Source organism: Pongo pygmaeus, chromosome Y (assembly GCF_028885625.2).
Source record: "Pongo pygmaeus isolate AG05252 chromosome Y, NHGRI_mPonPyg2-v2.0_pri, whole genome shotgun sequence".
NCBI lineage: Eukaryota > Metazoa > Chordata > Mammalia > Primates > Hominidae > Pongo > Pongo pygmaeus.
The window spans coordinates 34802518-34820388 of NC_072397.2; the positions used below are offsets into that span (position 1 = coordinate 34802518).

The following is a 17871-nucleotide window of genomic DNA, read 5'->3' on the forward strand; positions in this document are numbered from 1 at the left end:
CATCTCCTTCAGTTCTGCTCTGATCATAGTTATTTCTTGCCTCCTGCTAGCTTTTGAATGTGTTTGGTATTGCTTCTCTAGTTCTTTTAATTGTGATATTAGGATGTGAATCTGAGATATTTCCTGCTTTCTATTGTGGGAATTTAGTGCTATAAATTTACCTCTTCACACTGCTTTGAATGTGTCCCAGATATTCTGCTATGTTTTGTCCCTGATCTCGTTGGTTTCAAAGAACATCTTTATTTCTTCCTTCATTTTGCTGTGTACCCAGTAGTCATTTAGGAACCGGTTGCTCAGTTTCCATGTAGTGTAGCGGTTTTGAGTGAGTTTCCTAATCCTGAGCTCTAGTTTGATGGCACCGTGCTCTGAGAGACAGTTTGCTATAATTTCTGTTCCTTTACATGTGCTGAGGCATGCTTTTGTTCCAACTATGTGGTAAATTTTGGAATAGGTGTGATACGTGGTGCTGAAAAGAATGTATATTCTGTGGATTTGAGATGAAAAATTCTGTAGATGTCTATTAGGTCCGCTTGGTGCCGAGCTGAGTTCAATTCCTGGATATCCTTGTGATCTTTTTGTCTCATTGATCTGTTTAATGTTGACAATGTGGTGTTACAGTCTTCCATTATGGTGTGTGATTATAAGTATCTTTGTAGGTCACTCAGGACTTGCTTTATGAATCTGGGTGCTCCTGTATTGGGTGCATATATATTTAGGATAGTTAGCTCTTCTTGTTGAATGGATTGCTTTACCATTATGTAATGGCCTTCTGTGTCTCTTTTGATCTTTGTTGGTTTAAAGTCTGTTTTATCAGGACTCGGATTGCAACCCCTGCCTTTTTTTGTTTTCCATTTGCTTGGTAGATCTTCCTCCATCCCTTTATTTTGAGCCTATGTGTGTCTCTGCACGTGAGATGGGTTTCCTGAATACAGCACACTGATGGTCTTGACTCTTTATCCAACTTGCCAGTCTGCATCTTTTAATTGGAGCATTCAGCCCATTTACATTTAAGGTTAATATTGTTATGTGTGAATCTGATCTTGTCATTATGATGTTAGCAGATTATTTTGCTCATTAGTTGATGCAGTTTCTTCCTAGCCTCGATGGCCTTCAAATTTTTCATGTAATGACAGTGGCTGGTACCAGTTGTTCCTTTCCATGTTTAGCGCTTCCTTCAGGAGCTCTTTTAGGGCAGGCCTGATGATGACAAAATCTCCCAGCGTTTGCTTGTCCATAAAGGATTTTGTTTCTCTTTCACTTATGAAGCTTAGTTTGGCTGGATATAAAATTCTAGATTGAAAATTATTTTCTTTAAGAATGTTTAATATTGGCACCCACTCTCTTCTGGCTTGTACACTTTCTGCTGAGAGATCTGTTGTTGGCCTGATGGGCTTCCCTTTGTGGGTAACCTGACCTTTCTCACTGGCTGCCCTTAACAATTTTTGCCCCTCATTTCAACTTTGGCGAATCTGAAAATTATGTGTGTTGGAGTTGCCCTTCTCAAGGAGTATCTTTGTGGTGTTCTCTGTGTTTCCTGAACTTGAATGTTGGAATGCTTTGTTAGATTGGGGAAGTTCTCCTGGATAATATTCTGCAGAGAGTTTTCCATCTTTGTTCCATTCTCCATGTCACTTTCAGGTACACCGATCAGACATAGATTTGGTCTTTTCACATAGTCCCATATTTCTTGGAGCCTTTGTTCCTTTTTTTTTTTTTTTATTCTTTTATCTCTAAACTTCTCTTCTCACTTCATTCCATTTGTGTGATTTTCCATCACTAATACCCTTTCTTCCAGTTGATTGAATCAGCTACTGAGGCTTCTGCCTTCCTCAAGTAGATCTTGTGCTTTTGGTTTTCAGCCCTATCACGTCCTTTAAGGACTTCTCTGCATTGGTTATTCTGGTTACCCATTCCTCTAATTATTTCCAAGGTTTTTAACTTCTTTGTCATGGGTTTGAAGTTCCTCCGTTAACCCAGAGTAGTTTGATCATCTGAAGCCTTCTTCCCTCAACTCGTCCAAGCCATACTTCATTCAGCTTTGTTCCATTGCTGGTGAGAAGTTGTGTTCCTTTGGAGGAGGAGAAGTGCTCTGATTTTTAGAGCTTCCATTTTTTTCTGCTCTATTTTGTCCCCATCTTTGTGGTTTTAACTATCTTAGGTCTTTGATGATGGTGATGTACAGATGGGGTTTTGGTGTGGATATTCTTTCTGTTTGTTAGTTTTCCTTCTAACAGTCAGGACCCTCAGCTGCAGGTCTGTTGGAGTTTGCTGGAGGTCCACCCAAGACCCTGTTTCCCTGGGTATCAGCAGCAGAGGCTGCAGAACAGCAGATATTGGTGAACAGCAAATGTTGTGGCCTGATCATTCCTCTGGAAGTTTTGTCTCAGGGAATTACCCGACCACGTGAGGTGTCATTCTGCCCCTACTGTTGGGTGCCTCCCAGTTAGGCTACTTGGGGATCCAGGACCAACCTGGGGAGGCAGTCTGTCCGATCTCAGATATCCAGCTGTGTGCTGGGAGAAACATTACTCTCCTCCATGCTGTCAGACAGGGACATTTAACCCTGCAGAGGTTTCTGCTGCCTTTTGTTTGGCTATACCCTGCCCCCACAGGTGGAATCTACAGAGGCAGGCAGGCTTCCTTGAGCTGTGGGTGGCTCCACCCAGTTTGACCTTCCCAGCCCCTTCCTTTACCTGCTCAAGCCTCAGCAATGGTGAGCGCCCCTCCCTCAGCCTCACTTCCACCTTGCAGTTTGATCTCAGGCTGCTATGCTAGCAATGAGTGAGGCTCTGTGGGCATAGGATCCTCCAACCGATTCACAGGATATAATGTTCAGGTGTGCCATTTGCTAAGACCATTGGAAAAGTGCAGTATTAGGGTGGGAGTGACTTGATCTTTCAGGTGCCGTCTGTCACATCTTTCTTTGACTAGGAAAGGGAATTCCCTGACCACTTTTGCTTCCTGGGTGAGGTGATGTCTCACCTTGCTTTGAGTCATACTCCTTGCACTGCATCCACTGTCCTGCAGCCACTTGATAACACTCCCCAGTGAGATGAACGCGGTACCGCAGTTGGAAGTGGAGAAGTCACCCATCTTCTTCCTTCAGGTCTTGAGCTGATCACTATCCCTAGGATACAAACAAAAAGCATTCTTTTAATAAATACTAAAACTGTAAGCCTTCTTTTAATAAGTCAGCTTGTTCGATAGTGACATTGTAAACTAATTTCATACAAAAATCCTGACATATATAAACATGTGCATACATGCTTCAGTGGTCCATACCCATCTATGTGAAAAAACAAAAACAAAAAACAAACAAACAAACAAAAAAACACTTTTAAAGTACTTATTTTTCTATTTACTTACTTCCAAGTCTATAGAACATGTATCAGAAGAATTATTTAACAAATGGCTACCAATTAGTAAATACTCTCCATTTCTTTAAAAACGAAGGTGTATTATGTCTTCTTAGAAAATGACAATTTAAACTTTCAGAAATTTTTAGTAGACACTGGTTCTGTAATCATTGTAAAATGTACCCATGAACATCATGTTTAAATTTACTTATCTATAAAGCCTAGCTCCCTCAGTGAAAAAACTGTTACAGGTAGTAATAGTAATAGTAACAGTAATAATAATAAAACAGTGCCAGCACTTTGAAAAATCAGGTCAGTCACAGGCTTCAATAAATATTCCTCTTTCACTACAAGCTTTACCTGAACAACTTTGTTTCTACAAATAGTGCCAGCTTCTGTACACCACTTAATGTCTCCAATGCCTCAATTTCACACTCTCCACATTGTTCCAAGAATGTATCTTAACAGCAGAGCTCTCCCTTAGTATATTAAGCAAAAAAAATGTTAATCTTGCCTTTTCCTTTTAGGTATTCAATGGCATTTTATTAATCTTGGAGAAAAACCAAGCCCTATATGGGTAGGAGTTCTGCCAAGTGGAGAAGGCCCTAACATCAACAACAGAGCCTACAGCTCAGGTGCTAAGTGGGAACTAGGGAAGCAGTGTAAATGTGGATAATTACCAGGTTGCTGCTAGTTGCTCACGTTCTGAAACAAATTTTTGATTCAAATGAAAATGATTTTCCATTGTAGAAATTCACCTCCTTTTGGATTTATCTTAACATTTTTAGAAATTGTTCCTATTACATCAGTTTCCTCATTCATTGATTTTTGTTTTCTCTTACTGTCTAATATGCTTTTCTTGTGAACGCATTATTTTATTATGTTCGAACAAGGCAGAGAACAAATAATTCTGATCAAAGATGCCCACTATGCAAACTTCTATCATTTTTTTTAAATGTAGGAGATAATTGAGCATTGGTTCTACTAAATAACTTTAGCAAAATTGAAAATCCTCTAACCCCAGCTATAATCCTTGAAAATTTTGCTTTCATTTGGCTCACTTATTGTAATATCCTATGATCATTCTTGACTATATTATGACTGGGATCATTCATGACTATATTATGGATACACATTGTGCTTTCTGAATGCACAATGTGTATCCATAATATAGTGCACCAATGCACCTGTCTGCACGTGTATTATTTATGCCTTTCAACTGTACTAAAGATCAGCTCTGTCCCAAATGCCATTCATTGACTTTTCTCCCTTGGTACCTCCAAAACAGAGGCTGAAAAAGGTGTTATTTTTTGACATTCATGTATTACAAAAACGTTGAAAAAGTAATTGGAAGGAAAAACAGAGAAATAGAAATTATATTGTTTACTAATCACTGATTAACTGAACTGACCTTACTTTATTAATGTTTACCCTAAGTTGAATCAATGGAAATTATATACATTTTTTCAAATCCTTCTGCTTTATGGAAACAAAAGTTGGAGTTAAGAAATCTTCAAACTGTAATATCAAAGAGTTACAAATGTGAGCTACTAAAAATAATTTTATCAACAGATGTTTCAACACTGTTAACTTCTCAAAGTTGCCTGGCACTCAAGATTTTAGTATATTTAGCAGCATTTCTAACCTCTCAGCAATAGATGTTAGTAAGAATCTTACCAATACCACTTTCAGTCATGAACCAGGGTTAGAGTAGAGTGAAACCTAAAGTAAAATCTGCAGACCTATAAAAACCCCAGACAATCACATGGACTGTCTGTTACCTCTATGGGCTTATACTTTATAATTTTCCCCTTCTACAGTCTGCTGCAGCCACAGGTAGCTGGATTTTTGAAAACAATTTATACAAGCTTCCACCAGGAATCATTGTACTTATTGATCTTGCTGCATGCTTACATTATTTTCTTATTATTTTCTTTAGATATTTATTTGAAAGTCACTTTGTAAGCCAGTTACTGTATATTTGTTTTATAAAAATCAAACTGTACTTTATAACTGAGAATCTTACCTCATACATTTTCTACAAAATTGATAATTTCACTTAAAAAAAACCAAAAACTTTGTAACATAACCATTAAAACAAAAACCTAACCTCTGGGATTCAAAATTAGAATTGTAACATTCACTTTAAGTACTTTAAAGAAGAGACAAAACATAAACCTCATAAATAACTGTAAACTCTGAAATTTGAAAACAGTGATTTATAGACAAAAATAAAAGCAAAACTGCAGGGATGGCAGTTTCAAAACATTCCAAAAAAAACAAACAAAAGAAGGTTCAAACCATCAAAGACAGTCTGGACCCTGAAAATCAATAGTTTATATCAACCAAGTAAACATTTAATCCAGAAAGACAATTATAAAATGGTAATTTTTTTTTTCTTTAAGGATTGTTATATCACTTCCTAGGCACAAATGAAACCTTCAGAATTGAAATCCACACTATCGAAATGAGGACTTGATTCCTGCTCCTGGAAAAAGCAAAGAAGCCTTTATGTGCTAAATTGTTTTTTTTTTTTTTTTTTTTCCCCCAGTCTTTCCAGAGGACATAAGAAAATTTGATAAAATAAACATTTATTTCTCCTTTGCCTAACTCAGAAGTCACTCTTGGTTGGAAATTCCAGGAATTTGTCACAAATATTTAAGTTGCTGAGTACAAAAAATACTGTTATTTTTTACACTAGGCTAAGGATAAACAGGAACAAAATTTAGAGAGATTAGTATTTGTAAAAATCTGAATATTCAAAAGCAGTTTAACATACTGAAGCACTTAGAAAATCATGCATATTTTTACAACAGTAAAATTCTAAAAGAAACATAAAACAATATACTTTAACCCTCAAGTTTATCTGTAGCTTCAGAGTGAGAAGAAAGTGAACGTTAGGAGAGAAAGATAAACAATCCCGCTGAGAGTTAAAGGAGAATTTTAATACATACCCTGTTTTGAAAAGTGATAGTTTTCATATTGCTCTTATTCAAAGTGCCAATGGAATGCAAGCTAAGCTTTTAATAACTAACACATTACATTTCAGAAATAACAAAAAGCATTCAGAGTTAGCACATTATGACATTTCAAATACAGAGGTAACTTCCAGTGTTAGCACATTATGACATTTCAAATATAGTTTTCTGAAAAGCAGAAACACAAAAACAAACAGGAAGCCATGAACAATGTAAACTAAATGCAGGAATTAAGTGTGTCCCAAATTTTATAGACAAAGAACTAAAAACAGCAGTCTTAAGTAGGGCTAAAGAGAAATGATAGACAAATGATGAAAGAATAACATGAGAGCATCAATGAGACAAATTACAAAAGAACCCGTAAAAAAAATGGGATAACTACCGAAGTAATGTCTATAACAAAGGGGTTTAACTGCAAGTTTGAGCAGGTAAATATTCCTTCAATCTGAAGGAATAAAAACTGAAAAAACCCTGTCTGAAGACTAAAATTTAAAAAAAATAAAGAGTGAATAGAACACCATGTGGTACACCGGTACATGCCATATGGACCACTTATAAATGAAGCATAACAGAAGCCAAAAATTTGTAAGGCAAAAATGGCTGAACATTTCCTGAACTTAAAAATCTCAATCTGAAAGAGGACAAAAATCTTTAACCACAATATAGTCAATGATAGCCACATCAGAAAACATTATAGGCAATCAAGAGCCAATACAAAGAAAATTGTATAAGCCGATAAGGAGTAGCAATTTGCTAAGTACAAGAAGGTCTTGATTAAAATAACAAATGATTGTTCAGCTGAAACCATGAAGTCAGAAGGTGGTGGGATATCCAAGTTTTAACCGAAAAATGCTATCAAACCTGAAATATATAACTGGTAAAATGAAATTCAAGCAAACATGTCTGGGTAAAGAAAAGCTGAAGGAAATTGTGACTAAAGCTTCTCTATAAGAAAAATGCTATTACTATTTCAACCCTGGCAAACTTAACTGTTGATGAACAGTCTGTGTGGACAGATATAATCACAGACAATAATATAAATTGAGAATGATGGAAAATTACAAGAACAGCGTATTTTTATATTGTCGACATTAAACACTAAATTATTCACACAAGTTAGTATTGTTCATAGTAGGCTATTTTAAGTTTTCCATAATAATTGGAATCCCAAATACACCTAATTGTAATATAAAAAATATAACAGAAGGTTTTAAAAAATTAGCCAAATTTTTTGAACGAGCAAAAAATAACTTCAGGATCAAGCGGAAGAAAGAGCGTATGGAAAACATGTAAGTCAATGTCAGAGTATGTAACATTTTACTTGTAAGAACTGTAAATATGAGCTCTTGCTTAAAAAGGCAAACGTTGTTGCAAGTGTACCCTTAAACGAAGGAGTCACATTTGTGACTTCTATGCGAGGCATACTTTAGGTGTAAAGACAAATAGGACAAAGTAAAATGATAGTAGATTCTGGGTAAGTTATGCAATGTACAACGGATCACTGTATATCCGTCTGTTCAAGTATACAATAGATGCAGTGGAAGGATTAGTATGGTGCAATTACTATAGAATTCCGAGTCTACATGAAGTTTTACAGCTTCCAGAAAAAGATTTGCAAAGTAAATAAAAATTAAATTTTATCAATTTTGTAGCCCAGATCAGCAGCAGCTACTTATTCCTTATTAACCACCACAGTGGGATGCTGCCTTCCAAATATTTCTGGAGCAGCTTACAAGAGCCATGGTAAAGAGAAGGGACTCTGTCCTCCAAATCTCAGGAGGACTCACTTGCCGATTGCTGCTTCTGCTTGTGGCGGTCCCGACAGAGGTGAATAGTCATTGTTTTATTCCCTAAACATTATGCAGGCTCTTTGTCCCTCTGTGCAACCAACTTTCAGTAGATATAAAAAGCAAAAATATGTTTTTCCTGATTGTTCTTCTTTTTCTCTGAAGACATTTGTAGACTAAAACTTTCAAAATTAGTCATATATATATTATTAATAATATATAAATCATATATAATCATATATAATATAATATATAATATATCATATATTATATATCATTAAATTGTATATAATATAGACATATATAGTATCATATATAATATGTAATATATTATACATATCATATATTATATTATATATAATATATAATTAAAATATATTATATATCATATATTATATAATGCATGTATTATATATACTATATAATATATATCATATATTATATATACATATCATATATTATATATTGTATATTATATATACTATATCTGATATATTATATATCTGATATATCATATATATTAATCATATATACACGTACACATATATGTGTGTGTGTGTGTATATATATACACAAATATATATATATGTATAAAATGAAATGTGGTTTTAACGATGCGTGCCCCAAAACAATGTGCCTCAAAAAAGACCCCAGAAGAAGCTCAGTACAGCTGATTTACAGGAGGGAAAGGGCCTATGCAATGAATAAACAAAACGCTACCAAACCATAGAAGTAGAAAATCTTATTTTCAAAGTTACAGCACTTTAAAATTTAAATGCTCTTTTTCAGCCCCGGCAAAATCACAAACTACAGAGTGAAATAGGGAAGTATGTCTCATTTTAAGAACAACTACAAAAAAAACTACGAAAAAATAAGCTTTTTTTGACAGCCCAAATGGCAGCCTTACTAAAATGTAATATTTAAAATTTAGATACTTAATAAGCTAATAGAATAAACAAAGAAGCACAAACAATTATGAACAAAAATTATTAATCTAAAGAGTAAAATTATTTTAAAACCTAAAGATGTCTAGAGATAAACTGTACAGTGAAATCGAGAAATATGGCTCATTTTAAGAATTAAAAAGAAATTATGACCTGAAACTTTTTGTAGACAGCCCAAATGGTGGTCGTACTAAAACATAATATTTAGAATTAAGTTTCAGAGTCAGCTAATAGAAGAAACAAAAGAAGCACAAAAAGTTGTGAACAAATTTAATTAAAAAAGTAAAATTATTTTAAAACCTAAAAGTGTCTAGAGATAGAAGTAAAAAAAATATTGACTACAGATATTTAAAAGCAGACTTGAGCTGGGGGAAGAACACACTATCAGCAAACCAAAGAAAGGGTGTTAATATTATTAAGTTAGGAAATGATAGATAAAAAAGTAAAGTAATGAGAACAAAGCCTAAAATGCTGTGGAACACTATCCAGCAGCCATATTACGCATACTGGAATTTCAAAGGGTGACAAAAAGAATCAGGAAGACTATATAGAGACAATAATGGTAAAGAATGTCAAACGCAACAGACTCCAAGTAAGAGAAACTCAAAGAAACAAACTCAAATTATATGATAATTAAACCCTTTGAAAGAAAGATAGAGAAAATCTTGAAAGCAACAAAAGAAGTGGCTAGTAATGTTCCAAGAACCCTCAAAATTAATCAGCAATCTTATCTGAAAACTCAGAGGACAGAAAGCAATAGATTAACGTATTGCAAATGATGTACGAAGAAACTTTTGAACAGAAATCTGATGTTCAAAACATTGTCCCTTATAAGTGAGGGAGAAATCATGACATTTCCAGATAAAAGCTGGGACATTTTACCAGTAGACTATCCTTTTAAAAAATGCCTTATGGGATACTTCACAGTAAAATGAACAGACAATAAAGAGCAGTATGAATGAATATATATTACGGTAAAGATAAACATATAAGATATTATAAAACATAAAGAATAACAGCGCACACCTCCACAATTTGTTTCCCATGTAATTTAAAACACAAATATATTTAATAAAAATACTATAACTAACTTGTGTTTTTGACCTACAATACATAAAGGTATGATTTTGAGAACTCAATAAGGAAATCATTGGGGTGAAGCTATACAGAGTTAAGGGATTTTTGTGTTACTGAAAGTAAGCTAGTATAACCTTAAAAGTGGAATAGCTTTAGAATATTCAATGTAATCACAGTATCAATGACAATTAAAAAAGAAAAAGAATAACAGGCAGGTATAAAGCTTTCTGTACCATGCCAGAAAGTAGGAGATGTGGATTTAGCTACTCTCATTTGAGGCTACCAAGCCAGCTATCATGTACCATGAGACAAAGCCCAAGCTGTCCCACCAGGGCGTAAGTGTGGAGAGCCTAAAGCACATGGTATAGCTGCTATTTCAAACAATTTTCATTACACCAGTGGCGATGAAATAGAATAGGCTCATCCATATGCAGAACCTGGTGAAGAACTGGAGGCAGAAAGAAGTGGATTACAGGTGTCAACCTGTAATCCCAGCACTTTGCAAGGCTGGGGCGGGCAGATCACGAGTTCAGGAGATTGAGACCATCCTGGCTAATACAGTGAAAACCTGTTTCTACTAAAAATCATAAAGTTAGCCAGGTGTGGTGGCAGGCCCCTGTAATCTCATCTACTCAGGAGGCTGAGACAGGAGAATCACATGAACACAGGACGCAGAGGTTGCAGTGAGCTGAGATTGTGCAACTGTGCCACTGTACTCCTGCCTGAGTGATAGCTCAAGACTTTGTCTAAAAAAAAGAAAAATAAATAAAATTTGGTGATGGAAAGATTAGGAAGAAACAGTATGACACTTGGGAACTAGAGCAGCACTGGGGAAAAATGTATATATAACTTTAACAGATGACGGACTGAAAAACAGAAAAAATAAAAAAGTGGCATGGACCAGAACAACTAGAACTTTTTCAAACAATACCAGAAGATGAACTTCTATATCTACCAAGCCCAACTTTTCTAAGAATGCTCCTAAAACTCTAGGGTCTGACCAACACCACAAATTCAAATGCAGCCAGTTATGAGCTGCCAGCCAGAATGTTGGCAGTAATCCAGGGTCACACCTGTCCGACCCAAAGAATATGGAGCTACTATATTCAACTATCAAGAAAGACACTTGCCCCTTACAGCCCTATTCACAACAAGAACACAGTGAGTGGCATTCAGAAACTCAAGAATCTGGACCCTATTGCAGCAGATCAGCAGGATACAGTGGTCTTCAAGGAGGGGGAAGGGATGCTCATCAGGGCTTTATCAGATCCCAGGGCAGGATAGTGTGGAAGAGAGAACAAGACCCAGATTCACCCACTATTTTCTCAGAAGTCTGGCTCAGTTACTGCTTCCATGGTTGCAGACTCAGCTACCAAAAAAGGTATAGTGGTATTAATGGGCCTATTAGCAGCCAATGGAGAAACAGACAGGCATACATCAGTTGCAAGAGTGAAAGACGGGCAAAGAAATTTTACTGACAATGGCAGAGACCAGCCTTTTATCAAGAAGATGTAATTCACCAGAGGGCTAACATAAAATGGCAGCACATACAGATATATTGCCATGAAGAAAGAGTACAGATTCACCCAGATGTTGCTATAAACTAGATCGACATAAAAAAATGCACTGAATATAGAAGTAATTAAAGAAATGGTTAATGCTCTGAATAGGACTGCTGTGGGTGGGAGGAAGCTTGTGCTGTTCAGTGCACGTGGAAGTGTCCTTTGCTGTGGCCTCGATTTTGGGTACTTTCTGAAGTATTTAAAGAAGGACAGAAACAGAACAAGCCTTGAAATGGTGAACAAAATCAAGAAATTTGTGAACAATTTCAATCAATTTTAAAAGCCTATTTTTGTATCAGTCAGTGGCCCATCCTTTGGAATAGGTGCATCCACACGGCCTCTTTGTGATTTCTTCCGAGCTAATGCAAAGGCTTGGTTTCAAACCCCTTATATGACATCTGGACAGAGTCCAGATGGCTGTTGTGTTGCTTTAGATCCTACTTGAACTTTGCAACTTCCAGCCTCCTTAATTATTGTGACCATGAGACATTACTTCATCCTTTGATTGGTCCCAGCCCAAGGTCTCAGGTCAAGCTGTCACTTCAGCTCCTTTCTTGGTCCAGGGCCAAGTTCCAAGGCTGAGACTTGTAGCTTCTACAAATCATCACTTCAGCTCCAGGTGAATCCAAGGCCAAGTTTCAGGGCCAAGCTGAATAACGCTTACCCCAAGAACACTAAGTACATTCCTTTACTTCTCTGCCTTTAGAAACTGTAAAGCACAGTCTTAAAGTAGGTAAACCACTCACATTCCACCCCCACTGTGAAGAGTTTTTTTACTTTCACTTATAAAAGTTTTGATTCAACCTTTTTGCATCTGTCCTCTTTAATTTTCTTGGCCATGAGACAAAGAACTCTGTGTGATACCTCACATTTAGAGATTTCTAGATTGTAGTGGACTAATGAGACCACAATGATTTAAGTCTGGGAATTGAGCTATGGGATGCATCAGCCTTGTGAGACCAACTGACAAACTGTCCCCACACTGTGATACCCACCCTTGGGGGCAGTCAACCATATAGTGGTCACCAACAGAGTCTGAAAAGGGGCAAGGCAGATTGATATGGCCTAGAAACCTGAGGGACACCATCAAGGAGCCATACATATGCATTTTGGAAGTTCGAAGGAAGAGACAAAAGATCATGGAGACTATTTAACAAAATAATCATAAAGAATGCAACAATTTAAGACAATAAATAAGCACCCAAGTAGCTCAACAGACTTCAAGTAAAAAAAACTCGAAGAAACAAACTAAAACTTACCTGATAATTAAACTGTCTAAAACAAATACAAAGGGAATCCTGAGGATTTTCAAAGGAAGGAGAGGAAGTAGCTAGTCATGTAAAAGGGACCCTAAAAATAGCCAGTGAATCGCTTATCTGAATAACCACTGAAAAGCAGTAGATTACTCACCTGAAAACTAAGATGATAGAACGTAGTAGACTAATATGTTCCAAGTGATGTCAGAAAAAACTGTCAAACCTAAACCTTATAATCCACCAAATTGTCCATCGAAGGGGAGCGACACATTATGACATTCCCACACAAAAGCTGGCACCCTTTACAAGTAGACTACCCTTTAAGAAATGTCTTATGGAGTACTTCAGGGTAGAATGGACAGACATTCAAAAGCAGTATGAACAAACAAAGGTTAAGGTAAAGATAAATACATGTACAAATATATAAGATATAATATTTGGCCAGGCACGGTGGCTCATACCTGTAATCCCAGCACTTTGGGAGGTTGAGGTGTGTGGATCACGAGGTCAGGAGATCGAGACAATCCTGGCTAACACGGTGAAACCCAGTCTCTCCTAAAAGTACAAAAAATTCGACAGGCAAGGTGGCAGGCGCCTGTAGTCTCAGCTACTTGGGAGGCTGACACAGGAGAATGGCATGAATCCGGGAGATGGAGCTTTCAATGAGCCAAGATTGCACCACTGCGCTCCAGCCTGGGTGACAGGGTGAGACTCCATCTCAAAAAGAAAAAAGAAACAATTGACAACATGCACTTCCACAAGTTGTTCTCCACGTACCTTAAAACACAAATATATTTAATAAAAAAAACTACCTCTAATTTGTGTTTTTGACATAAACTGAATAAAGGTATAATTTTGAGGACTCAATAAGTGAAATAGTGGAGGTACATTATACAGGAGTGAAGGTTTTGTATGTTACTGAAGACAAGCTAGTGTAACTTTAAAAATGTTATAAGAATAGAATCTTCCATACAATCGTCATAGCAACCACAATTAAACAAACAAACACAAAAGAGTAACAGGCAGGAAGAAAGCTTTCTGTTCTACAACAGAAGGTTGTGGCTGTGGATTTAGCTACTCTCACCTGAGGCTACTGAGCAAGCTATCATGCACCATAGCATAGCCGCTATTTCACACAATTTTCACTACACCAGTGGTGATGAAATAGAAGATGTTCATCCATATGCAGAACCTGGTGAAGAACTGGAGGCAGAAAAGAGTGGCTATGTGGAGACACAACTGAAACAAAGTTGGCACAGCAACTGCTCCAATCCTGTGTCTTTCCTCATCGCTTCCCAGGAGTTTGAGGTTGAAAGTATTGTTGACAAAAGACGAGATAAAAACGGGAATACAGAGTATTTGATTCGGTGGAAAGGTTACGACCAACAGGATGACACTTGGGAACCAGAGCAGCACCTCAGGAACTGTGAAAAATGTATACTTGATTTTAATAGACGACAGACTGAAAAACAGAAAAAGCTGACATGGACTAGAATCAGTAGAATTTTTACAAACAATGCCAGAAGAAGAACTTCTAGATCTACAAAAGCGAGCTATTCTAAGAACTCTCCTAAAACGCAAGTGACGGATAGACACCACAGATCCAAAAACAGCAAGTTATTTGCTGCCAGCAAGATCGTTAGGAGAAAGGCAGCTTCACTTCTCTCCGACACACAGAATATGGAGAAAATAAATTCAACTATCAAGACCCTTGCACCTGAAAGCCCCTTTAACGACAAGAAAACTGTGAGTGGCTTTCAGAAACTTGAGAAACTGTACCCTATTGCAGCAGATCAGCAGGACACGGTGGTCTTCAAGGTGACAGAAGGGAAACTCCTCCAGGACTCTTTGTCACGTCCTGGTGCAGAACAGCCTGGAATAGAGAACAAGACTCAGATACACCCACCAATGTCGCAGATGTCTGGCTCAGTTACCGCTTCAATGGCCACAGGTTCGGCTACCCAAAAAGGTATAGTGGTATTAGTAGACCCATTAGCAGCCAATGGAACAACAGACATGCATACCTCAGTTCCAAGAGTGAAAGGTGGGCAAAGAAATATTACTGATGACAGCAGAGACCAGCCTTTTATCAAGAAGATGTACTTTACCATAAAGCTAACAGAAAGTGCCAGCACATACAGAGACATTGTAGTGAAGAGAGAGGATGGATTCACCCAGATAGTGCTATCAACTAGATCCACAGAAAGAAATGCACTGAATACAGAAGTAATTAAAGAAATAGTTAATGCTCTTAATAACGCTGCTGTGGATGACAGCAAGCTCGTGCTGTTCAGTGCAGCTGGAAGTGTCTTTTGCTGCGGTCTTGATTTTGGGTACTTTGTGAAGCGCTTAAGGAACGACAGAAACAGAGCAAGCCTTGAAATGGTGGATACCATCAAGAACTTTGTGAATACTTTTATTCAATTTAAAAAGCCTATTGTTGTATCAGTCAATGGCCCTGCCATTGGACTAGGTGCATCCATCCTGCCCCTTTGTGATCTCGTGTGGGCTAATGAAAAGGCTTGGTTCCAAACCCCTTATATGACCTTTGGACAGAGTCCAGATGGCTGTTCAACTATTACATTTCAAAAAATGATGGGTAAAGCATCTGCCAATGAAATGTTATTTGCTGGGCGAAAGCTGACAGCACGGGAGGCATGTGCCAAAGGCCTGGTCTCTCAGGTATTTTTGAGTGGAACTTTCACCCAAGAGGTTATGATTCAAATTAAGGAGCTTGCCTCATATAATCAAATTGTACTGGAAGAATCTAAGGCCCTTGTTCACTCTAATATTAAGTTGGAGTTGGAACAGGCCAATGAGAGAGAGTGTGAGGTGCTGAGGAAGATCTGGAGCTCAGCCCAAGGGACAGAATCCATGTTAAAGTATGTTGAAAATAAAACTGATGAGTTTTAGTTGTCAGTCTGACTGCTCAGGACACGAGAACTAAGCTGAACCAAATGCATCATGAGTTGCAAGATGCCCTAATCCATCTTCATAGCCCAAAACAGTTTCACCCATAGCTAAGGCTTCGAAACACAACCGGAAATGCCCAAGCCAGGTATTTAAATTATTACATCATTTTTGAGCACTGCAGCTTTAAAAGAAGTAATAAAACAGCTTGTTTGCCCAAATGTGGTTATTTTACGCTCACATAAGCCCAAATATAAAAGCAGACTGTTGGGTACTAGATTCTTCTTGGAAGCCCTAATTTGTATCTATGGCTACTACTATATATAAGACCAGAGTTGTGATTTATTGGATGTTTATGACAGAGAATCATGTAATAATGTTGATTTTTCTTACTTTTACATGCTAGAATACCTCTACTGGGTTATAAGGCAGCCTCAGCTTCCCTCCTAGAAGGACACAAAACAGTATGAGATGGTGCCCTTGACTTTACAGTGGTACAAGCACTTCAGAGACACACAATTATAAATTAAAAGACTTTTCTTTTAGAATAAATATTTCTGGCACAAAATTCACTGGAGATCATTCTCCTAAACTGAACATATGACTAGAATTTGTGGTGAGATATCACTTGATTTTATTTTCCTTTATAAATGTCTAGTTCTTACCCAGTTGACAAAAGAAAACTTTCTCTCTCTAAAGTAAAACTTGTTGCACCGTACTGGTGAATTATGGAATCATTTTTGTGGAAATATCCAGGTTCTAATGTTTGTAATGTGCAGATTTATGTTACCTTAGAGTGTGCTCTAGTTAATAAGTTAAAATTCTGGACACATTATTAAAGGCAGAAACTTCTTTCAAAACAAAGACACCTACACTCTGTATGGCCTTTAAAATTATCAGTGTCTCTTTTTATGAGCACACAAATTTCTAGAACACTGCATGTGTTCAGTTACCCAAAAGCTCTATGAATACTGTCTTGCTAATTTTTATCGAGGCTCCATTACATAGGCATAATTGAATAATCCACTGGCCACTGGCGATGAATGTCATCTTTGTCACAAGATCTCTAGGGTGTCGCTTCACCAGCCAACAATCTCTGTGGATGATGTCACCCTTGTGCAAGTTTCCCTTGAGCCTGCTTGTCTAATTTTACACACCCATCTTCCAGCCTGCACTCAACTCCAACTATGGGCTTAGGTTTCAGTTTGCTATGGATGTGCCAGGCACAGAATGGAGGCAGATGCATGAGTGAGTGTTGGTTGAGTCCAGCCACTGCACACAGCTTTGCATGTTATCTGTGATGAGGTAAGCAGGTCAGGTGCTGGTACAGGTGACAATTCCCTGCAGATCTTTAGGTGAATCAGGCATACCACAAGCTTTCTTTTCTGCAGGCACTGAAGAATGCAGTATCATCCAGAAAAGAAGAAATGCCAGAAAATGCAGAGACCCAAAGACGTCATCTCAGCCCTGGCTTGGGAAAGGTTTAGATCTGGGATGTCTAAAGGGCAAATGTCCTGCTTTCTTTTTTCTTCTACTTTTCTTTTTTTCTTTTTCTTATCTATGGGATCACTATGGCTAAAATTAGGTTTTTCAAAGGGCTCTGTCTCTCTTTCTACCGGAGATTAGGATCTTGTCTTTTCTTCACTCTTTCTCTCTTTGACTGCTTTTCTCTCTTTGACATGCTATAGAAGAAATGTGTTTTGGCCCAGCATCTTTCTGTTGACTATAGGGCTTTTTGTCAGAAACAGTAAGATTTTGGCTTAGCAATAACATAACGTCTTCCCATTTAAGACCCAAAAAAAAGGGCTAGATATTAGAAAGGCTCTATATATGTATTGATGTATCATAAAACTTCCCCAGGTCTTACTTTATTTGTTTAAGGCACTGTAATGAAAAAGAAACTTGCACTTTACTGGCCCATCATTCATTGGGCATTTACTGTAGGAGTAGTAAGGAACGTGGATGGTTGGATGTAAAAACTGGAAAAGTTGATGATGATGT

General features: G+C 37.3%; 1 protein-coding gene across 1 annotated transcript; it reads left to right on the forward strand.

Moving 5' to 3' along the window:
- Positions 1–14018: 14018 nt before the first annotated feature.
- Positions 14019–16082, forward strand: LOC129025888 (testis-specific chromodomain protein Y 1-like). The gene has a single exon (XM_054473448.1). It carries the CDS (start codon positions 14068–14070, stop codon positions 15871–15873), a length of 1806 nt encoding a protein of 601 aa, XP_054329423.1. The 5' UTR covers positions 14019–14067; the 3' UTR covers positions 15874–16082.
- Positions 16083–17871: the final 1789 nt, after the last annotated feature.

Coding starts and splice junctions, on each gene's coding strand:
- LOC129025888 (XM_054473448.1), top strand. CDS start 14,068: ATGCACCATAGCATAGCCGCTATTTCACACAATTTTCACTACACCAGT.